The 24,768-nt window shown below is 40.6% G+C and overlaps 1 protein-coding gene across 3 annotated transcripts in view; it reads left to right on the top strand.

Moving 5' to 3' along the window:
* Nucleotides 1-24,768, top strand: part of NT5DC3 (5'-nucleotidase domain containing 3) — a 38,129-nt gene that overhangs the window by 2,558 nt on the left and 10,803 nt on the right. For 2 of the 3 annotated variants that reach the window (XM_030479132.1, XM_030479131.1), the window contains exons 2-5: nucleotides 8,704-8,820; nucleotides 17,674-17,858; nucleotides 21,328-21,402; nucleotides 21,863-21,918. In XM_030479132.1, the coding sequence (XP_030334992.1) occupies nucleotides 17,691-17,858; nucleotides 21,328-21,402; nucleotides 21,863-21,918 (299 nt within the window). In that variant the 5' untranslated portion in view covers nucleotides 8,704-8,820; nucleotides 17,674-17,690. Of the gene's footprint in view, nucleotides 1-8,703; nucleotides 8,821-13,856; nucleotides 14,075-17,673; nucleotides 17,859-21,327; nucleotides 21,403-21,862; nucleotides 21,919-24,768 lie in introns of those variants that run through there. The other variant, XM_030479130.1, reaches the window with a different exon arrangement.

Raw genomic sequence — 24,768 nt, 5'->3', positions numbered from 1 at the left:
GAGAAACAGTCCTTATTCCTCCATTCAGAGACATCATCACAGGTAAACCGCAGTACCCTGTGAACCATAGACCTGTTGACTGTCCAGGAACGAATGCCAGGATCTCAGTCAATAGCTGGGGGTATAATTTATTTATCTCTGTCTTTTGTTTCTTATATGTTAAGTCAAACCTAATGTACCTGGAAAATAGATACATAAAATATTACAAAAAATCTTTGAGCTTTCTCAGGGTAAGACAAAATATTTTCTTTTGTAATTAATGTTGTGAAATCCAGGTTTATATCAGTGTAAAACCTGCATACCAATTGTATGTCCAAGTATATTTAAAAAGAAAGAAGATCCTTATATTGGGACTGTGAAATGTATTTTAAGGATGAGACCACATTTTTTTTTCCTTACTAGACTTTGAATGAGGATAGTCCATATTGCCCAGTTGGAGCTGAGTCTATCCAGGAGGTCACCTTGGCCAAACCAGGTATACCTAGAACTCAGGCCACATGAGGACTAGGGAACAGGCCTGAGCTTAAATGCAGCTCAAGAGCCAAAGGGTGAGAGGTGTGCAGGTGGAGGCACAGATAAGGCTTCTCACAGCTGTTCTCACAGGGCCTTGGTCCTGGTTACACAGCTGTACCATATCAGAGCATAGCTTGAATGCTGGCAGCTGAAGCTAGGGGCTGGGTGGATGACAGTGATAAAGATTTTATAGAGAAGGAAGGTAGCAGGCTGCTTAAGGTATGTATAACCTCTTTGTTTTCTTAAGGTTTTTACTCTGAAATGATATTTACAATTTTGAGTTAGGGGTAGCGAGATATTCTGGCTTTTAGATGTTCTAGCTATGCAGACAAGTATGAAATCTCTCTCTTCTTACTGCTACTATGGCATGAACTCAGGAAACCTCAATAATCCCCTCTACTTTCATTACTGTCACGTGCCGCATAGCATGAGCAGTTTGGTAACTGAGCTACAGGATAACATAATGAAAAAGAAATGAAGTATTGATCAGGACAAAGCTTTTTTTCTCTAGGATGTGTTACTCTTCTACACTTGATTTGGTTTCTTGGTCTCCTATTACACTAGACACAAAACTTACTTTCAGCTCTTTTCTATGATCGTAGATGATCCTTTCTATTTCTGGGCCAAATGATTTAATTATTGCATGCAAAGTGGAACAGCTTTAACAAGGGTGAGTAAGAATATTTATTGTTTGAATACTCAGGATTACATGCCCAGCTACTTTTTTGATGTGCTTTTAGCCTGGCATTTCTCAATCATCATAAGTACTACCTCATTTGGTGCTCTGTTCCATCTCTTGATGTACAAAGGTTTCACCCGTAGCTGCCTTGCTATCCTTATGTATTAGGAGCTTTTATTTTTTTCCACCTTTGTGAAAAGTGTGTATTTCATTTGGTGGCAAGGCTGTCAAAAATTGTTTCCTTGCCAGCATGAGCCCTTCTGCAGATTTCAGGATTGTCTCTATTGCGCATTCTGTGTGAAGTAGGATGGAATATTTAATAGGAGAAAGGGTGCATCTCCTAAGATAGAGGTACTTTTTACAAGGGCATGTAGTGACAGGACACTTTAAACTGAAAGAGGGTAGCTTCAGATCAGATATTAGGAAGAAATTATTTGCTATGAGGCTGGTGAGACACTGGCACAGGTCGCCCAGAGAAGCTGTGGCTGCCCCATCCCTGGCAGTGTTCAAGGCCAGGCTGGACGGGGCTTGGAGCAACCTGCTCTAGTGGAAGGTGTCCCTGCCCGTGGCAGGGGGTTGAAACTGAATGGTCTTGAAGGTCTCTTTCAACCCAAACCATTCTATGCTTCTGTGATAAATGGTGTTAGTAGGGTGAAAGTATCCTAGCTAGGTGATGAGTTGGCTGTGCAAGCCTAGCTACAGGATGCAATGCTGCTTAGACTGTAGCTATGTATTGGTAAAAGCTGTAAAAAACATTTACAAAGGGGTTGTTTTTGTCAACTATCTTTTATTCATTTCTACCTGAAAGGTAACAAATTAGCATGCAGTTGGAACTCTCAGTACTCTGAAAGCAAAATGGTTTTTATAGTGTACTAGAGCTACTATGACAGATTGAAAAACTGTGAGGTTTTTTGAGTCACAGGTAATTGTCAGCAATCCGATACTGATGGATGCTACAATAAATACATTATACCTCTATGTTATTATCCAGAGCTATGATATTGATTTTGTGGGTTGAATAAAAAGTAGTTTTCAGAATTTTATATAATAATGTTTCTCCCCCCCATTTATTCTGCTTGTATCCAACAGGTAACAGGTTGCAAAAACACCTGTAGGTATCGTTATGTGACAAAAGTACACAGTAATAAAATTTAGGAGAGAAAAATCTGACAAGATGCTGTGTAAGATAAACTGCTGTCATGCCTGAGTTACGCCAGTTAAAGCTGCGGGGGAGAGGGGAGAATGAATCTTCTGTGTTCTCCCAAAAGACAGGAACAGTCAAAAGAGACATCCTGAAATCTGTTGTAATAGTTTTGTACCAAATGATTCAGTTCTCCAGCTACAAGACCTAGATGCTTTTAAAGAAGTGAATGCTTCTTGCTGTGAGTTTTTACTAAAAGCAATGCTAAATATACCATTGTTTTAAAGCAGCAGCAGAATGCAGTGGATGATGTGCTGAAATTACCAATCTTATGAAACTAATGAACTCTTTATAAGGATTGGCAGTAGATTTTTAAGATTGAATGTGTCAGTCTATGGCTTTAGATTTTTCTGAGTAACTCGTGTTTTAAGAATGGTGCATTAATAGGCTGTAATAGATTTTGGTGTACATCTTGGAGTAGAATTTCAAAGGGACTCATTATCTGAATTTAGAACTATCAGTAGGCATCCAGATTTTCAAAATATATCAGTGCTCAACAGGACCTGAGAGGCAAATCTTAAACCAGCTTCAAATTCAGTCTGCACCCAGCAATTCCTTATTATTGTGAGAGATGCTAGGCATTTAACAGTTCTGGAAGTGTTGCCTGTAGTAGTTAACTTGCCCATTCTCACTGAAATTTAGGCAAAACTATTGATTTCAGATGAGCATGATCAAGCCTGCAAGTTCTTATTTCACCATTTTGTTACTCTAAGACGTGTGTCACACTGCAGTGATAGAGATCTGTTGCAGTTTACTGTGCTATTCTGTAAGTATTACCATGTTGATACTGAATTTTCCTGAATTCTGAAATGCACAAGAAGTTTTGTATCTCTTCCACTTTTTGTAAGGTTGATCTAGAAAAGACATGGAGATACCTTCAGTTATTCGCCAAAAATGGATTTGCATGAGAAATTCTTGAATTGTACACACTAGAAACTAAGGGTAGACTAGAAAGTAAGGTCCTTTAGGTGAGGTGAATTATCATCGGTTTAAAGAGTGATGGTGTTTCCCGGCGGACTCATAAAAAATGTTTTTAGTGTTTAATTCACGTAATATATGCAACATGAGCTTGCCAGATGCACGGTGATGCTCTGGATGGCTGTAATGCCATATTTCCTCTGTGTACAATTCTTATCAATAAGAAGATCCCAGAATAAACTGGCTGATTGGCTTTATGGTGCTCTTGCTCTGTGCCGATTACAGTATATAGCTCAGTTGCCATGTTTGGTCAGCAGATGGATATGGACATCATACTGTTCTCCCTGACTACAGAATGACTTGCCAGTGATTGCCATCTCTGATGGTATTTCTACTGTGCTTCTGCGAGACTTGCTGTCGTTAACCCAGCAATTGTGCAGTAAGTTCTACAACATATGGTTCAGTTCTTTAGGATATTGAGTTTCCTTGTCAGGGCATCTGCTGCTTAGTATGTCAGAAAACAGAGAAAAAAGGCAAACGTATTTAATTTCATGTTAGAAATTGCAGAGAATATGAAAACCACTATAAATTAACTGTCTATTTACTCTTTGTGAAGTGAAATAGTCTGAGCCTTCTTCCAATAAAACTGATTATAGGGTTCAGAAATAGCTTAGATTGCAGGTTGAAGCTGTACCAAATTTATCTGAGAGATCCCTGTAACTGCAGCAATAGAGTGACTGCAAATTCATGTTGCTTAGTAACATTATGGACAGAGCTATGAGGAAGGAGTCGTACTTTTAAACATATACTTACTTTCACTGACTTCTCTATTTGAACGCCATTTGCTACTTGCTACTTGCATATCACTATTTTAGCATTATGCCCTGGCAAGACACAGTTCCTGCATCCTGTGTTTGTTGAACTTGTGCCTGTGAAGCCTTACCTCAGTGAATAACTTTGTGTGAGGAGTAGTTAAAGCTTCAAGGACACTGCTATGTCAAACATATCCTGTCGTGGTTTGAGCCCAGCCGGTAACTCAGAACCACACAGCCGCTCGCTCACCACCCCCCCCCCCCTTCTTCCTCCCCCCGCTCCCGGAGGGATGGGGAGGAGAATGGGAAGAATGTAACTCCCACGGGTTGAGATAAGAGCAGTCCCGCAACTAAGGTATAACACAAAACCACTACTGCTACCACCAATGATAATAACGATTAGTGAAATAACAAGGGGAGAGGATACAATTGCTCACCACCCGCCGACCGATACCCAGCCCGACCCGAGCAGTGATCTAGCCCTTCCGGGTAACTCCCCCCGGTTTATATACTGGGCATGACGTGCTGTGGTATGGAATACCCCTTTGGCCAGTTTGGGTCAGGTGTCCTGTCTCTGCTTCCGCCCGGCTTCCCCTCCTCCCTGGCAAAGCATGAGACTGAGAAAGTCCTTGGTTGGAATAAACATTACTTAGCAACAACTAAAAACATCGGTGTTATCAGCGTTGTTCCCAGGCTGAAAGTTAAAAAACACAGCACTGCACCAGCTACTAAGAAGGAGAAAAAATGACTGCTATAGCTGAACCCAGGACATATCCATAAATCTTTGAGAGTTCCAGACACAGTCTAGTTACGCCAAAGTTAGTTACAAGTGCAGTATAACTGTGATGCAAAGTAACTTAATGGATTTTGTGAAGAGGATGCACAGGCTTCTCCATTAAAGGGGGGCCATGCAGGGGGACAGATGGTAATCACCTTTAAGGAACATAAGAATATAATGCATCCATCTTCGCCTAACTTAATATTTATGCTTGCATATTCTTATGATTATAGGTGGTAACATTATCAAAAGTACCTCTTTATCAACAGAAAATTATACTAGAAATGAACTAAAAAGTTTAATTCCATTAAGTACATTCCTACTTTCAAATGTTGGCCCAAAAGAGGAAATGGTCTTTCAACCAGTGAATAATAGCATCCTAGTTTTGCCAAGTCTTAGTGCTGTAAAATGTTGTGAGGAGGGAAACCTTGAAAAACTACAGGAGATGGGTAGAATCTCCAGAAAGAAAAGAAAGTAGTGGGCTGAAGGGAGGTGATTGTGGGTTTTATGAGGAAGGTAAATTAAAATATTCACATATACCTGATTGCTCTCTAGAAAATATGGGCTAAATGAAAGATTTGTGCACTATACTTGTGAGAAAAAATCACCATGATTCTACGATTTTTCTAACTCTTAGGAGCTGGTCTCATGTAGCTAAGATGTGGAGGGTCAGATCTGTTTGATTAAATTCTTCAAAGATCTTCACAGGATGCAGAATAGACATGGCTGCCCTTGACTTCTGTTGTCTTCAGGGAGTGTGAATCATACTTCTGCTAAAGTAGTATCTGCAGAGCTAAATATGTATCCCAAGAATTTAATATTTTAATGGTGGGATCATAATTGTAATACAACCTTCTGAGTATTGAGGAATAAGTTTAGTTTGTTTGGGGTTTTTTTCTTCCTAATATTGGTATATGCCTATTTTTCATTTGTAGCAATATAAGATTTTTTAATGCCAAAAAGCATGGGGTTTTAAACTAATTAAAATTGAGAGTTCTATCTTAGGCTGTGTTTTTAAAGTAATATATGTTGACACAGCTGTCATTATTTGTTAATGATCTGATTTTGGGCCAAAGTAGGAGACCATGTTTAAAAAATAAAACAACTTACTGCCATGTTACTAAACCATACTTCAAGCACCTATAAAAAGAATGCAGCCATACCACACTATCAAGTTTGAAGCACTGAGCTTTTGTTGTTGTTGCTTTGAAGTGCCTCTTCGTGTTAATGTTATTTGTTTCAGTCAAATTAGAATAAAATTAGGGCAAAAGTTTTCTAAGCAGAAGATATTACAAACAGTTAATTTGATTTGGATAGAACAAAATCTAGTTACTGTAATCAAATGAGGTGTGTGTTATAAGGATCAGAGAAAAGTCAGCAGTATGATGAGTGCATTCTCTTTTGCATTTGTGCTAAGGCTATGAAAAGGTTACATAAGTGTAATTAAGCTGTGTGGGCACTTAATTTGATAGGAGTTCATATTTAGCTTTAGAATAGAAAAGGTATCTTGATATACGGTAAACTGCACTAAAGCATTCTTAAGCCAACATAATAATTTTATAGGGCTGTAATCAGAGCATCTGAATAAACTGGATGAAGTTAAACCAGTGCAATTTTTTCCAAGTAAAATAAAGCCTGAGAAGACCTGTACATTTCTCTAACAGCATGTAAGTTAAACAGGGGCTGGAAATGGGAGGCCTTGTCCTATGTGCTGCAAATGTCCCTCTGAAAACCTGCTTGACTGTGTCTAAGTTGCAAGACTCTGCAGAGTTTGTATCTGCTCAACAGGGACTTGGCTAAACCTCCCTGAGGGTATGTACCACTGTGCAAAGCCACAGCCAGCCCAATGGGCTGTGTTATGATACTCATACAAAGCTTGTATTCATGTCATGTTTCAATGTAACTTTATTTGCTCAGTTAAATTTATTCAGGCAAACAAACTGTCCATCAAAAATAATCCTTTTTTTTTATTTAGAGCCAAAATTTCTCTTTTCTTGCTTATGTTCAGGAAAAAAAATGGTTTTAGTAACTCAATAATTGTTGTGTGTGTAGGTTTTTTGGCTTGAGTGAAGGATATTTCCCTTTTTGCTTCTATGCAAGTGACACTTTGCATGGCAGGATTAATCTTTTAATTGGAGGTCAAGGGCAGCTGGCAGAGTTTTCAAGTCATCTGAAGAATAGTAAAAAGTCAGGGCTATATATAAAGTGCTGAGCAACAAGTGACGTATAATTATATGATCACCTTACCTAAATTTGCCTGTAAAGGAAATAATGTTTTGTGGTATGTTAAGAATTTGAAACCTTATTCAAGTTTTGTTAGTCTCTTTAAAGATTGACAGCTCTTCCCCATTTCCGCCAAGCTCTCCAAATTTATTGCCAACATTATCTTTGCCTAGCTGAGTGGGTGAAAACAATCCAATTCCCCAGGTACAGGGCAGGAATCCTGCTGGCTGATAGTTTACAGCTTCTTGTTTCTTGCCCGCTCATAAACTTGCTGAAAATACGATTATAGGATGAGTGTTTACTGAGCTCTGGTTGGATATGGTAGGGGAAAAAAAACCCCAGTTCTGCTTAGTCTCATGACATGATGTGACATGTCATGCTGGTAATCGAGTCAGTCATGTGGAGGGGTTCTAGTGATGGAGAGCCAAGATAGCAAGTGCTATGACACCTTCTCTTTCTGCAGCTCTAAGGTGAGGCATGCCTCAAGGAATGAATTTCCTAGCTCCTGTGCTTGGAACTCCTTGGTGGTCACTTTTTGAGAGTGAAAGGGCAGTGCCAACTTGGTGTAACTTGAAGGACACTCTGGCCCATGCCTGCTTGTCTATGCAGTCCAGAAATACTCTTTGCTCTTTGAACTATTCTGATTGAGATTAGTATAATATAGAGATGCCCAAGCTACCTTTCCAGTACTTCTGCCAGGACCAGAAGCTGTTTGGTGGGACAGCACCAGGTTGTTTATAGGTTAATTTACTTTGCCCAGAGGCAGATATTTTGAATTATTATCTAGGAGCAGAATAAATTAGCCCAAGGGAACTCTGGGCTGCTGCAGCTGGGTTAGTTTTCACATGACTTGGAAGCAATCCATGCACTAGGGACCAGGGTAACTGTTTTTTTGGGCTAGATATATGTGGGCCCTGCTCCTTGTGATATGTCATTTGACCAGAGGTTGCTCCCTGGCATTATTATGTGACAAAGGTAGGAAGATGTCTCTCCAAGCAACTCTTGCTGGAGGGGGGAAAAATGCCTGCATTAAGTTGTGAGCTGGTGCAAGTGCTGAATTCAAGAGGGTTTTTTTTTTCCCCTTCTGCCATGTTGGGGATGAATTGTCAGGAACATACTGAAAGTGGGGATAGAAAATCCTCTGTCCTAGCGTAAGGTATGATGAAATCATGTCCTGATTCTAATAGGAGTGATATATGCATTTTGGGACTGCCCTGGCCAAACCAAGGGTGTATCTATACTTCTTTGGCCAGGTGTTTATATTTACAATGCAAAACAGAATTAGATGTAGTTTCATGAGGTAGAACAAGCCCCAGTAGACTTGTCTTGAATATTTTTGAGGGTTAAACAACCTTGTGCAAGAGCTACTGGGAATGGTTGAGTGCCATGCCAGGCAGACATGTCCAGGATGTGACCCATCTTTCTTCCAGTTTGGCTGTCTCTGTACTGTTTTAATTTGCATTTCCTGTCCACTGTGTATTTAGGTAGAGACAGGCTTGGCTGTGTCTGCTTTGCCAGCATTATTATTTTGAGATCTGGTATAAAATAATTCAAGGTTTCTTATTTTTTTACCTTGCAGACTCAGACTTGCCTTTGGACCAGGTGCTGGTTAAGTGCTCACCTGTCACGTAACAGCTAGCATGTACTACACAGGATAGCATTAACAGAGAAGAATGATGGGCTTATAACTCCTCTTGTAAGTTTGCTTTGAAGTGAATATATAGTTAAAAATGTATTTAATATAAAAATCAAGGTTCTTATTTTTTAATTGTTATTTAGTCTTCTCTTCAGTGCAAGATTAGGCTGTAAAGCTAGGAAGTTGGGCAAAAGCGGTTACAAAACTTGCATCCCTGTTTAAGTTTGCTTGATATTACTGGATCTGTTTTTTTTGAAGAGGGCTTTTTAGAGTTTTGGCAAGTTTTTAGGATGTCTGATGTAATGGCTGGAAAAACATACCAGAATTCATGTGGCAAGATGCCTGGATGGTAAATTGTGCCACTTGGGTTACCGGAAAATCCTGTAACTTATCTGGATTAAACACTTTTTTTTGGGAGGAGGGATGGCTGACAAATGCTTACCAGGCAGAACCAAATAGGCAGTATCTTCCCTACCCAGCTCCACTGTGGAAGTGTAACATTTAAAGTATTCAGCTCTGGTTTATATTGGAGTTTGTGAGGAACATTAGAAACTAATGTTTCCTATTTCAGTTGCTTTGCTTTTCTACTCTTGTTTTAACCATGTATTTGTATGCATAGGTAGTGTGTGCTTACATTTGTACTTTTCCACATTGGATGGGGCAAATCCATTTCAAATGGTGTTTAGTGTTACCACAACAGAGCAAAGGAAGCAAATAAGTATCTCGGGAAAAAAGATTCTTCTCCAAATAGTTAAAGATGCTTTTCCCAAATAGTTGCATATAAACACAGTTCCGCTTGTTTTTAAACACCACTTCCCCCCTAGGAAAAACACGTAAGAATCTAATGTATGCAACAATTTTCCATATGGAAACATTGGTTGGAGAAAGAGGTACTGGCTGGCTAAAGGGACTGTAACAGGGTATGGTTTCAAAGAGGACTCAGGTCTATGATGATTAAAAACTGTTACCAGCATCTGATGGTTCTGTGGCCTTTAAAGCAAAATAATTTTCACAAACTCATTTAGGAAAATCCATGTAAGCAGGCAATATATTAAAGATGAAGAATGTAACATTCCTCAGAATCTTCTAAGGCAGTAAGGAAGACTTCAGATTCTTTCACAATGGACTGCTTCTGTGTTGCTGTCTCCCATTCTCTGTCAGTCCAAGGTCATTCACCTCTGTAATAAACAGCTGTCTGATACAATCTGTCAAATGGTTTTATTGCTTACAAAGCTGTTCTGTTTGGAACACTGTACCACAGAAGCTCCAGTAAGACATCATCAGCTTTCCTAGCATTGCATTTTAATTTCATTCAATGGGACTTTAATGAATTGTAGTATCTGTTAGCCCAGTCTTAGGCTTTACTTGAAGACTACACTAGCTGATTAGAAATCCACCCCACAGTCACTTAAGTGCAGAAGTGTCTTTATTAGCCAAGTGGTTTCTGAGGTGATGAGTGCTCTCAATAATCACAGATGTGAGGAGGAGCTGACAGTGCTGAGCAGGCTGCAGGGAGACTTGCATGTTTCCCATGTGTGAACAAAAGTATGAAAAGCAAAGAAATTACATAGTGGTGTAATTACAGGTCTCATTTGTCATACATGGTATATGTGAAACACTTAATAGGTCCTCAAAGGTGGCATCTATGTCCTGAACCTTCAACAGGTGTTTATGAACTGGGGATAGTATGTAGCATCTCTCTGAATTACTCCAGGTCACAAAATTCAGCCAAAAGTAAAACATTTAGTTCATAATCATTCTGTTTATCTTGAAAGAAATTGTGTATATTATCCCCACTCAGACCCTAGTTAATCCCACAGGTCCTGAATAATAAGTAGTAGGATGCCAGATATAAATCAGTGTACGTGGTATGTACTTAACACAACTGCATGCTTTTTTGGTTTTGGGTCGATGCTATCTCTTGCTCTACCCAAGCAGTTAGACAGCCCTCTGAGATTCTTCTTTGAAGGATAATTCTGTGAAGCTCTTTATGTTGGGTGTGAGCTTTACTTTTTTAATTGCCAGCCATACCTAAACACCTTTCAGTTTGTACCAGAAAAGTGTCATAGGTGTGGTCAATTCTGACAATAACATGAGGGAAAGTCTGGGTTCTTTTGTGCATTGTGTAAAGTATTGGATACATCTTTTTTAGTCATCTTGCAGTTAGGATCACTTGGACTGATCTGATTAAGAGAGGGCATTTAAAGTTACATTAGCCTGTAGGATTATATTTCAAGTTAAGTGCAGTTGTAGGTTGACTTCCTCTACTTCTGTATATACAATTCTGTTTAAATAAGAACTGATATAACTTCTGGAAGAAGGAATATACATTCCTCTTCCTAGTATATTCATCTATCTTCTATAGACTGCAAATAAAGACAAATGAATTTCCATGTGTGCTCCTTCATGCCAGTTTACATTACCACATATTTTCCAGTATTTGAGTCCTTACTCAGAAACCAGCAGACAAGGGAAAGGACAGTTGTCTGAAGCTGAGTTAACAACGTATTTTTAAACACTACCACCTCATGTTTTAGTTCTGTCTCTAGTTTTGCTGCTGACACTTAGGGATCACTTTGATTTGTGTGAATAACCTACTGGCCTAACAGGTAAGTACACAAGTAATCCCCCCTCACTTCCTGAAAGCTTCTCTGATTAACAGAATAGCATATAGGAAACAACATTTCTTTTTATTTGTATCACATACAGCAAGAATATGCTAGCATTACAAAAGCATGTTGTCTGACACACAGGGAGAATGATCTCTGAAAGCACTGGGACTAGACACTCAAGCATACATCTCTCTTTCTAGGTTAGTCCTGTCTGCCTGTGGAGTTAACTGCAAACTGTCTGCAGCAAAAATGGGAGTTTTACCCACACAGTGGTTTCTACATTCAAGGCTTCGTTTTGCACATGCTTGCAGAAGAAACAGAAGTACTGTCATTCTAGTTTGATAGTATAAAAAATAAATGAATGTGAAAGTTCAAAGTTTTTGGGTTTCAAGGGGTGAGTGATAGTGCTATAGAGCACTTTATTGTCTTTTTCCACTCTTCTATTAGAGGTTAGTTTTCTAACCTTAATGCTGGTGTCACGGTAGAGGAACATAAATCCCTGGCTTCTCTGCTACTGCTCCTTCTTGTATTATTCCGAGCAGTTCTTGTAACTCTTCCTTGAGAATGCCTCACCTAGTGATGTGGTTATTGTTCACAATATTTATAGTCTTGGGACTTGGAGACCAGGCTAGGCTGTGTTCAGGAGAGGAACAATGTGCCTTTTGCCATTAATTTCAATTGAATTGCTCATGGGATTAATTAGCCCATAGGCTGGAGTGAAGAAGCTGTCCAGTTCTAATGCATTTTTGCTTTGTTGAAAGTGATTGATTAATTAGGGGTTGGGATGATGAGAAAATCTACAATGCCCTAGAACTGTGCTATGAATTCAGAATGACTTTTCACTGAGTCTCCTAATTTCGTAGATGACTTTCTTCTCTTTTTTCCTAGCTGTACATGGAAAGTCTGATGCTGAAATGTTTATAGAAGTTTTAATTTCCTCTGCCCCAGGCTGTTGTAACAAAAGCATTCTGTAAAAATCTCTGACTAGAAAGATCAGAGGAAGCACGTACCAGGTTAGAAATTCTCTATGGAGTTGTCTTTTGTCTTGTCTGTTTCCTAAATATTGACTGTCTTGTTCTGCCCTTGTTCCCAGAATTTATCATGATGGATTCCTAGTAATGTATACCACAATCACATACTGCAATAACGAAATGACAATGTAATGTAAGTGATAACGTAGGAACTTTGATGAAAGCTGTATCTGGTCTCCACAAGTAACTAAGTCTGGGTAGTCTGCAGGGTATCAGACTTCTGGCAATCACAATTGTAATGTCAATCAAGAACTCGGCCTCAGTAAGGAGTACAGAACATGCAGCTACCCACTGACAGATACTTTGAAATAAAAGGTTGATTGTTTTTCTTTCAGTTTGTTGTGCTTTTGCCTGTAAAAATACAATGGGTGTCATTATTTGTACAAAAAGATTGCTGAGAGTAGTATTTAGTCTGAAATCCTTCAGATTTGTGAGGCTTGCTCCTTTAGAGATGTATGGGGAGGAATGGCTGAGTAACTTTGTAACTTCGAGAGTGAAGTGACAATGGGTTCTGTGGATCTCCCTGGTATATGAACAAGCTGTCTGATGTTTACTGTACTGGAAAAAAAGAGTGTGTTCCTTTTGTTGTAAAAAAAAGTTTCTGAGGACATCAGGAGTTCTGCATGTGGAGCAGAACTGTGGAGTCACGTTTCTGTGGTGGAAATGGTCTGGACTTGGTTCTTCTTCATCCATGCATCATCTAATTTATTATTATTATTTTCTAAAACAAATATTGATAGATCTGATTGAAGTTCTCAGACTGCCAGGGTGTACAGCTATCAGTGGCAAGTGTTTTACAGGGAGACGGGGGCCTCGAAACAGCAGCAGGGCTTCTGTGGATTTCATGGTGTTCTTTGTATTACATATTTTATACCCAGCTTATGTTTTGAGCTTATTTTGTTCACGGATGTAAGCAGGTGTATATAGTTCTCAAGTGCACCGCAGCTGGAAAAGTAGACATTTGCTGTTGATGTGGTATGAAAGAACCCCAGGCAGCTCCTCGCGCAGCGGGAGCCCCGAGGAGCAGGGAGGTGTGCGGACCCTTGAACTTGACCTTGAACTGCGTGTGACTCCTCAGCAGTTGCTAACGAACTGCTGCCGGCGGTTACGGATGGGGGGAAGAGCTGCTTTCCCTCGCCGCGACGGCAGACCCGAGGGCCAGGGCCCCAGCCCTGGGTTAGCTCCGCCGGGGGTCAGCGCTTTGGAAAGCCGCTTCCCGCTGTAGCCGGCCGTTCGCCCCGGGCCCCCATGGAAGCGAGGCACCAAGCGGCGAGGGCTGCAGGGTGGCCACTCCCCCCCCCCCGCCGGGCCGGCCCGGTCTCGGCCCTCCTGCGGGCGGCGGGACTGCGCTACCTGCCGCCGCCGGGCAGGGCCCCGCCTCCCGCCTCGGCGTGGCCCCGGGGCGGAGTCCGAGGAAGTGACTTCAGCCGGCGGCGGCGGCGGAGCGGGGTGAGCTGAGCGGAGCGGAGCAGAGGATGGCAGCGGCGGCAGTGGCGCGGTCCCTGCTGGCGGCCGGGCGAGCGGCGCCGGGCGGGCGGCGGTGCCGGGCCCTGCCCGCCGCGGGGGCCGCTGCCTTCTGCACTGTGGCCCCGCAGCAGCGGCCGCAGCCGCCGCCTGACATGAAGAACTACCTGTGGTCGCGCTACAAGGAGGCCAAGAGAGCCACCAAGGGTGAGCCGGGACGCGGGGCCCGCGGGCGCCAGTCCCTCTCCCGCTGCAGGTCGCAGTGCCGCTGGTCTTAAAGCGAATATATACATGTTGGTGATGCGGAGCGGAGGAACGGCGAGCCCTGTGGGCGCTGTTCGGCAGCAGGAGGGGTTCGAGGAGCGAGGTGTGTGTGTGGAGCGATGATGAAGCTATCCCGCCTCTCCCCCTGCGGGGTTCGTTCCCGTGGTTGTCCCTGGTGTGAGACCGTGGGTCCATCCCGCAGCGCTCCGAGAAGTCGCCTTCTGCTCCGGGAGCCATCGCGGGTCTGGTGGCCAAGTGCTGTCGCTCCTGGCCGTTTCCATGCTGTCCCGGGTCGGACAGGGAGCGCGGGTAGGACCATCACTTCGCAGGTCTCCGGATCCCCGGAGACGTGCCGCTGGCAGCGGCTGCCCCTCTTAATTCCACCGAGCTGTACCTGTTCGGGAGGGCCTCGGAGGAGAAGCCTCTCCTATAGCGTAGCTTGGGCCAGGTGAAGTGGCGGGTTGTTGGAGACGTGTTGCTTGGAGAAAAGCAAATGGAAAAAGAAAAATGGGAAGTTGGTTGTCTGTTAGAGGATCTTTCTGCAATAGGCTGCGCTTCCAAAAAGTGAAAGTGCTGAGAAGTTTTGGATGACTTTCAATTTAAAGAGGGTACATTAAGGTTAAATATAATGAAGAAATTCTTCCCTGTGAGGGTGCTGAGGCGCTGGCACAGGGTGCCCAGAGAAGCTGTGGCTGCCCCATCCCTGGCAGTGTTCAAGGCCAGGCTGGACACAGGGGCTTGGAGCAACCTGGTCTAGTGGAAGGTGTCCCTGCCCATGGCAGGGGGTTGGAACTGGATGAGCTTTAAGGTCCCTTCCAACCCAAACCAGTCTGTGATTCTATGACTTTTTTTTTGTTTTGCCTATGGTTCTATTATAATACTTCCATGAAGCATTGAAGGCAGGGTGAAACGCTGATGACACATGCATTACTGTGGGAAGCCCTGTTCTTCAGCCCAGATAGGCAAAAAGTTAAAGGCCCAATACTTGCTTGAAGCTTGATTGCTTCGGCCCGTGCTCTGATGGGAAGAGTATTGCCAAGGTGCTTGAATATGTGATCTTTAATTTAGAGATTCAAAAGATGCACAGTGTGTTCTACAACGTCAAGTGAGAAAGCTTGTCCTGTAGTGGCAATGGATAATGCTTTAGTCTTGCATGTTTTGTCCTTAAAAAGAGAAATTACTGTATTGTCCTGCACTTAAGAGTCTTGAGCATGAACTGGGGCTTCACTGTGCTGGATGCAAATGTAGTGTTTGCAAACATAAAATAGTGGCAGCATTTCACAAGTGAAATAAGATCTCGGAAGAGATCTCAGACGATCTAACACAAGCATTGGAGATCTCAGAAGAATGCTGTGGAATTTGTACGGTGGGATAAGGGAAAGGAAGAAGAGAGTAAACACGTTTTATTTTGAATCTTTGTTTTCTTTTCCTGTTCTTGGAATTAACTTTTTCTTGTTCTAAGCCACACCCAAATAATACTTCAGAGCTGAGGTTAGAGAGTAGGGTAATGTTAAGAGGAAAATAAGTCACTCAGTGGGTGTGGGTTGGCAAAAGACGCGGCAAGTGCTTCTAGAATAATTTGGAATATTTTATTACAGCCTAAGTCACCCCATGGCTTCAAGTATGTGGCATTTCACTTAGTTACAGTGTTAAGATGACAAAGCTGTGCCGATTTTTGATGCAAGGTTTATAGCATCTTGGGATGCTGTCTGCCAGCCAGACTGTCTTAATAGCTATGAAATGTTTTTACTGTCTGTTTTCAGTCAGGCGCTAGTCAAATATCTCCATATCTATATACAGCTATATTTTTAAAACAAATATTAACTCACCAGGCTGTACAATTGAAAAAATAATTTAACTATAATACAGAAATGGGCATTGTAATGTGATTTTGGAAGTTAACTTAAAACTATGGTTATGACTTCAAGTTAATTAAATGATTCACGGCCCTTTTTATAGAGTAAGAGTATTTGCCTTAATAGTACCGTGTCAGATTGCATTTGATTATTTTGTTACTTCAGCTGAGCATAATGTTTATCTCCTGTATTACTAAAAGCAGTGACTAGAGATAGAAGGAGCTAATGTTTTGATTGAGGCTTATTTTGTTAAATCCCCTGAAATGAAAGATAGAGCTTTTAATGACAGCTTAAGCATGGGGAACTTCTGGGATCTTTTTTTTGGTGAAAGAAACTTGGAATTAAACTTAATGAAATTGCTGTTCTTTCTCTCTCTTAAAAATTACAAGACTTAGGTGTCTGCATTGGATAAAGTGAAATGGTTTCACATTACCATCTGTTATTGGGCATCTATAAAAGTTTCTTATTGTATCTGTCCACTGGCTCTGTGGCAGTTTAAGGCATTGCTTTTGTAAAAGAAATGTCATTGCCCTTTCTATGTGTTAGCCAGAGTTTTCAAAATGGAACGCTATCTTTTTAATAGATCTGGAGTCCCCATGTCTGGTCAGGTAGTTTCCTCCTATGGTGTGGAGCATGTTGCGTATCAGTCCTCAGAGCTGAAGGTGTTGAGATAAGCTTGACCAATTCCTTCTAGACTCATATGTAGAAAGTAACCAAACAAAGCATATTCCCTTTAAACTTGCCCTTCCAAGCACAGATGTAAGATGAAAGCTCCCCTTTTTTCCACAATAGGGAAAGCTGGTTTGTAAAGATATTATATAGGAAGGGAAGGAAGGAAAACATGCTCATGTTTTATGGTTTCAGGAGGGTAGCATTTAGCCTCCTAATGTTGCTCTTTCAAGTTTTCTAAATGCAGACAAACATCCTTCATACTGACGTTGATGTTGGTCCTAAAGTTACTTAATGTGTTATGGCTCTAAGGAAGTGGTCTTAACTTCTCAGTGCGCTTTTCAAACAAATGTCAAGAGAAACATACCCTTAAAAATCCAAGTGGAACGTGTGTAGAGAACAGCAGAATATTTTTGGTTTCCTGATACGCTAGAAGGTTAATAAGCATAGCAATGTGTATGTAACTGTTGTTTGGAAACTACTGCAATTATACAAAGTTTATTTATTTGAGTTGACAGTGAGTACTCTGGTAACCTTGAAATGGCGAAGCAAAAGAAATTAAAGTGTCAAATTGAAACAACGCCAGTTCGGCTTCTGGGGCAGAAGCTGGGCCACGTAATGGCAGGAGAAGACGAGGCTCCAATAATAATAATAATGTAATATTCTCCAACTCCGAAGTTCATTTTCAAAAGCAGTAATAAACATGTTAATGGAGTTAGCAAAAGATTACATATATTGAGTCTGGGGTTCTCTGATGAGACATGACAAAATACATCTTGTCTCCTACTTGAACTATACAGAGGAAAGTGTGCTTCGAATAAAAGCTGTGGGTCACCAAGATAAGTTAGGGACAGCACTTTCAATGGCATCGTGTTGTTAAGGATTAGCTGGTTAGTGTGAATTAGTTTGATAGTTTCCATCATCATTTATCTACATTTAGAAGTTGCTAATGGATTTCTATGCATTATTTAAATAAAATTACGAGGCTGGTATAACTTTTTTTTTTCCCTTCCCCAGAGTTGGTTCCTTCAATCATGAGTAACATGCTGAATCCAGATGCTATCTTTTCAAACAATGAAATGAGCCTGTCAGACATTGAAATTTATGGATTTGATTATGACTACACGTTGGTCTTTTATTCTAAACATCTGCACACACTGATCTTCAATGCTGCTCGAGATCTTCTTATTAACGAGCATCGGGTAAGAAAAATTAATGGAATAACAATAAACTGACAATTAAAGAGTATTATAAATAATTTCTAACTGAGAGAGACATAACTTTTCATGCCTTAGTCCTAGCTTGGCTCCCTTACAGCACATTTTGTACAACAGCTACATATGAACCACACAAGTCCTGGTTTATTCTCAGCTGCAGTTTTGAGCAGAGCACAATCTGTCAACTGTAAAGGAATAGAGGGGTTTTTTTTGTTTTATTTTTTAATTTGGTGGGTTTTAGTTTTTTTTTTTTTTTTTTTGGTGGTGTTTTTCTGATTGTCAATTATTGGAGTCTAATAAATAAGACGCTTACGAATTACCATTGCTCTGTTTTATGCATTGCTGTGAGTGCTGTGATTAATTTCCATATAAAATACTTTTAGCCTGACTTCTCAGGAGGTCTTTGATTGCACTGTGTGCTTGTGAGGTGCTCTGTTATGTCCCCGGTGTTTCAGCGGAGTTAGCTGAAGGGGCAGCGTGTGCAGTAATGCTGTAATCAGGCTGGATGTAAGAGAGACCCAATGAAGTGTTCAGCTGGGTAGTCCTCTAAGAGGGAGCACTGCCCTATCACCTCACCAAGCAGCGTGTTTACACTGGTGACTACTTGACATCCCAGCAGCTTGGAGTTGGTTGTTGTGTAGTTTGGGGATGGGAGAAGTTACTCTGTGTCATGAAGCTGGGGGGGGGGAGTGGTGGGAAAGATGAGTGACTTGAGAAGCTGAAGGTATTGCAGGGAAAAAGACTGAAGAAAATGTGGACCGAAAGAGGCAAAGTTTGTTGGACTGTAGGGCTCGCAGAAAAATACTCCTGCAAAAGTATTCCACAGAGTAACCTAATTGTGTATTTTATATAACCTAAATCTGAATGGGTGGCGTTACTCTACTTTTGGATTTGAATCTAAAGGTTAGGAGCTATATATAAACATCTATAAATATCCCTGGAAGAACAAACAAAACTTGGTGGGTGCTACAAGCATACGCAACTTGATCTCTCTGAGATGTTGGCATGTCTCAGCAGTAATTTCTGTAAGATGTGTAAATAGACTTTATTAAAGCTACATGGTTCTTGCAGAAAGACCCCAATGTTACTGTAGGAGTCAAGATTCAAACTCTGCTCTGTCTTTACTACTTGAATGCATTAGTGTAGTAACTTTCCAGTTTGTCTCAATTAAATTCTCGAGTTGTAGGAAATAAAGCTGTAATTACTTTTTGAGACAGCTTATTGATATATGTCATCGCCTGTTGGAATTTATTGAGGGACAACAGTTCTTATTAATGCTATCTCTGTAGCTTCTTATACTATTGATGTTTTCCTTGCGTTTAACATTAGAAAAACTTCTAGATAGTATTGCCCATTATGACTGTCACAGTCAGCCTAAAAGATGGCCAATTTTGGTCATGGCGGTATGAGGTAATTCATCAGAAATTGCAAAATGCAGTGTAGGAAGCAAGGAATTTTGAAGTGTGTCCAAGAGAATAAACATCAATTTAATGCTAATCTCAGAAGTGGCAGAAGGTGTTGAATGTAAACTTTTGCTCTTGGGCTTATTTCTTTGCTAATGTATGGGCCGTGTGCCACCTTATCTGGACTGCTGTTTCAGTCCAGATACAAGTATCCCTACCAAGAGTAAGGTAAGCAAACAGTGCAATTTTTTTATCATTTCTTTTATTGTTTGGCTTGTAAGGAAGCTTTGATTTGTGTGCCAAGGTAGGCTCAATCTTTTTCTCACGTGTGCTGGCACGCGTGCAAAAAGACAGCCCTCTAGTAAAGTAGGAAAGTCAGGTATGCAGAAATTTGAACAAGTCAGAAATAAATTTCCTTCTTTGTGATTGATCACATTCTGTTTCTTCCTCTGATGTTTTCCCTTGTCTCTTCGGCTTCATGTTCCCTGGCCAAATGTACAAATCTTCCCAACCCATCTGTAAGCTTTTGATGCTGTTCCTCATTTAGATCAGTAGCCTCACCCGTGTTTTCTGGAAGTGATAGTGGGGATGATAGTTCAGAAGTTAGGAGAAAGAAGTATTTTCTTTAGATGCCTGTGTTTGGTATGAGCACAATCTACAGCAGTTGCAGAGCAAGTCCTCTTCAGCATATGTAAAAACTTTGTGGAGATATTCAGATTTATTAGTTTCTCTGTAAAAGTAGCAAGAGCCTCTGTTGAAGCTGTATAATCTACTTTTTTTGACTGAAGGCTTGTAAATTAGCCCTATATGTATGGAGACTGTTGTAGGGAAGGTGGAGACTGTGCCTGAGATTCATTTGTCAAATTCTAAGATGGCTATGCTTGCGAGAGGGAAATCAAGAATTGCCTTTCACTTGGTTGATCAAAGAAATGATAGTTTTCTCAAGCCCTGTCAGAAATGACTGAAGCATTTTACCTTTTAAAAACAAATTAACAAAACCCTTAGCCCAAGGCAAACACCTAACATATATTTTTTTTCATGGGTAACCTATGCTAAAAGCAGGACAAAATTACAATGGGCTTGTACTGAAGAATGTTGGAAAACTCTAATATGAGTATGAGCTACCTATGCAGTCATTCAATTCACATGCATCTCTAAACAGTCTTACAAATGCTGTTCAGGGTAAATATAGTTGGGTCACTGTGGTGGTCTCCTGAGGTGAGTCACCCTGATGGTGTTTAATGCCCAACTTGCTTTCAGGATCTGATCTTTGTGACACACTATACCTCAGGGAAAGTCGCTGTGGGGAAGCATGGCTTCTCCAGGTAACATCGGCTGTTGTGAATTCTCTTCTTCCTTCCTCCCCATCTGTGTTTATTTGCAGTGCGTTGTATCTTTATAAACACCTCTGGAGTCTAAATTTCAAACTCAACAATCTAAGATCAGGAGTATGATTTGCAGTGAGGGAGTCAAAACAGATAGTTGTGCTGCTGTTATTTCTTGAAAATGACAGATATTTTTCTCCTGTTAATGATGATGTATTGCTTTTTCTTTCAGTAGAAGTGAGCAGTAAAGTTCAGGTATCTCTGTAAATTATGGTGTGTTCTTGGGTTTCTAGCTGGAAGGTTGAGTTGGAAACTGTGTTCATATAGTCTGTTTCTTGGGGAATCTTCACAATGCAAGATAACTCAGCATTAAATTTTAGGAATTTAAGAAAATCTAGTTTGCTTTCAAAGGTGTATATATTAAAATTACCTTTTGAACAAAAGGCTAATGTTCAAAAGTGATCTCTACAGAGTATGTGGCTATCCAACTTTAGGTACTGTGCTCGACTTAGATTTAAAACAATGACCTTGCATTTTGGGAAAAAAATGTTTGACTTGTCTTGCACTGAACACAGATTCCTGCAAATCTCACCAACCTATCAAAAAACCTCTTAATGACTAGTGGAAATGAGAAGCATAGAAAATGTAGGCTTTAAAATTCTGTAGAAAAAGTTTTTAAGTTGTTTGTTATGGATTTAAAATCAAATCATTACTCTCTTTTCTTAGTACCCTGCAGAAATAAGAAAATACGATTATGATCCCAATTTTGCAATCAGAGGACTTCATTATGATGTGCACCGGGTACGTATTAATAACTTTGTGATGAGTTATCAGTGCTGAGAACCTAGCCAAAGAAAATAAATAGGGCTTTTAAGTCTTCTGACTTCTCACTCTGCATTGAAGTGAGTGATTTTGTTTCATATTTTTCTCTTAGGCAGAAAATGTTTTGGGTGCTTTGTTTGGTGGCAGAAGACAACTTAGAGTGCAACACAATAAACCTAAGCAGGCATCTGTTAGTAGGAAGAGTATTTCTTCATGACTTAGCTCAGGTCACTGGACAATGTTTCCTTGGTGATTTTGCAAGCCCTAGGTAAAAGCCATTGATGGAAGTATTTTGGAAGCTATGTGAAAGAAGTTGAAGCAGATGTGCTCAGGCGTTGCTGAGTCAGAAAGGTTATAGATAAAATTGCTTTAATTTTTATTATTTCATGTCAAACAGTTGATGTGAGAAAAACTGATTTTTGTTCTTCTTCCCTGCAAGGCATTATTAATGAAGATTGATGCTTTTCATTATATTCAGTTGGGAACAGTCTATAGGTGAGTAAAATTATTTCCTATTTATAATAGAAATGTATCTGCTTATTTTTTGAATCTCTGAGTTGCATTTATTAGTGTACATCTTAAATTCGCAATGGGAACAGTGCCCTGACAAGCACAGACATGAATTAACAGTATTAGTAGTAAGGGGGTTTCTTTGCTCCTTGGGGCTACACGGAGATGCGTGCACAAGGTTTAGTGACTGATACAGTACAGCTGACTCCCCAGTTCGGAGCTGGGGAAGTTGGCAAGCTGGTTGGTCACATAGTGCTGACTCACTTTGTTTCCGGCTGTTAAATTGTGCTGAAAGACATCTAAAAATACACTGATGACTTCTCTGCCGTTGCTTTCTATGTAAATAATGGTTACAGAGTGCCCGTTAGCATGACTTTGGTGTGATTGTATTGACACTTGAGAGGTCTTTGCTGTGTTTACACAGAGCTTTTAAGTTTGGACACATCAACCACATCATACTTGCAGAATGGAGCACAACCGCTTTGTGTTCACACAGCCTGACACTTTTTGAGTTTACTGAACTGGTGTTAAATTGGAAATCTCTGTGCTGTGCTTTGTTACATGATACAGGCATGCTGTATGTGATCTTTGAAGGAGAGTTTTTAGTATGGCTTAGTTTGCTGTAATGAAACAGTACACGTTTGACTGACATGAATGCCACACTTGGTACCAGATTTTCAAGTAAACAAGAAGCCTGAGCACCTTTCTTGATACCATTAGACAAAAAGTTTTCTTTTGAGGCCAAAAGGTAATGCAACCTCGAAGTAATTTACTATGGGGGGCTGTATATGGTAATATGAAATGACGATAACGTGCTCATTACTCTTCATTTGCTAGTCAGGCAGATAGGTAGATGATTCAGCCATAGTCATTGATCTGTTCTTTTATGGGTTAGTCTGAGATGCCCTTTGGGAGAGAGGAGAGGAAGGTAAGGAAAATGAAAGAGGAAACAAGATGGCATGGTCCAGCGTTAGCCTCATACTGTCAACATAGTAGCTATCTAAAGCTGTCAAAAGAATGTGTTCTCTATGTATCATCAGAGTCTGAGTGAAACTTTATACCATTTATATGTGCAGTGTAGAGTAATTATTGTATGTTTCAACTGACAAAACCTGTTCCTGTGGTTTTCAAAGGAATGATTTATGCAGGCCTAGGAGGGAACCAGAGAACTCAGTGTGAAGGTCACTGATTGTAAGATTAATTTAAAAAGGCTGTCATGTTATTACATTTTTCACTGTGAAAAGTGCTAGTTTGCTAGATTAAAGGCTAGGTGAAGTAATCAGGGCTACATTTATCTGTAGAGGTATGTAGCAGAAATACTAAGATTGTAATGAGTGGAAACGTGTATGTATCTCTGTCTGGTGGAGGGGCTGCTGGGGCACTCGCTGCCTTTCTTCCTCCCTCACCTTGTGGGGGAATTAAATTTGAGAAGTGACGGAATCACCATCCCTGGAAGTGTTCGAAAAAACATGTAGATGAGGCCCTTAGTGACATGGTTTAGTGGTGAGTTGGCAGTCCTGGGGTAATGGCTGGGCTTGATGATCTTAAAGGTCTTTTTCAACCTGGTTGATTCTATGATTCTATGAGAGTGCCAGAAGAAGTGTTGCTAGAAGGGAGAAAAGGATGGCATGTGTTGATGGTGCCTGAATCAGTTGGTCATCAGATTATAATCACACCTACATGCTGTTTCTCCAAACACCTGTATGGGCATGGCGGGGCTGAAAGCTTTGACAGATGTTGTTGGGAAGGGTAATGGTAAGACTGGAACTGTATAGTGACCTGGAGAAGATGAACGGGTGGTGAGTCCATCAGCAATGTTGCCTTATGACTCAGAGTGGGACAGAATGAAGAGCTAGATGATCACAGTTGCTGTCAAGTCCTAGTACTAAATGCACATCCAAAGCCAGAACATGATGAGCAGTCAAGAAAGCTCTAAAGAGGTGTTGAGATTTGTTGAAGAGCTGGTGTCCCTTGTTCTCTGCATGACCCAAAGTAATTCTGGATGGACTGCTAAGCCACACATCTTGGTATGTGTGAGTGTGTGTAAGGGCAAGAATGGAAGCTACATTTCACTCAATGCTTTATCGTAATTTTGTTTAAAATAAGATTTCCTTTCTCTTCTCTGCCAGCATGGAGCTTTGCTGCCACTTGCTGTGTATCTGTAGTTCTTAGTTTTAACCTTCTGTGTGTTCTGTACGTTTGTAAGTCAATTATACAGCTGAAAGTAGCAGGACTTGCCCAAGCATACAGTTTCATTTGCACTGAGAGGTGTAAGCAGTTCTGGTATCCCTCTGACAATGCACATCTCCAAGAGCAGTAGTGGGACCACTGTTGACGATAAACTGTGATGCTTTTGGTGCGTCTGTCGATGCTGTCAGTCAAACTTTGTAGTTGTATAGATGGAGTGTACTGACTGTGACCAGGCTGCGATTGTGAACAATCCTTCAAGTAATCTTAAATTTTGGGAAACTGAACTGTTGGTACACTTTAAAAGAAATTCTTATTTTGTTAAAGGTTGTGTATGTTTTTCTTTCCCTTGAGTCTTCAAGGTCATGCTGCAGAATAATCTGGTTTAAACACTATCACATCATCAGTGCTGTATGAAACAAAAGCAGAATGAGGAATTACTGTGTTAAGAAGCTGGAAGGTTTAACTAGTACTCAGAAACCCTTAAGGCATAGTTTCAATGGAGACTAATTAGCTCTTTTCCTGTAAGAAAGTAAAAAGGACTTAAAATTGGAATGTGTTCCATGTGCGTGAGCCTGTTAAAAAGTTACTTGTTCCATAAAGAAAGATGCTGTTTTAACATACAGACTAAAGTGTTCCTATGACATT

The sequence above is a fragment of the Strigops habroptila genome, chromosome 3 (assembly GCF_004027225.2).
Source record: "Strigops habroptila isolate Jane chromosome 3, bStrHab1.2.pri, whole genome shotgun sequence".
Classification (NCBI taxonomy): domain Eukaryota; kingdom Metazoa; phylum Chordata; class Aves; order Psittaciformes; family Psittacidae; genus Strigops; species Strigops habroptila.
The sequence above is the reverse complement of the archived record's forward strand: the minus strand, read 5'-3'. Positions and strand labels throughout refer to the sequence as shown.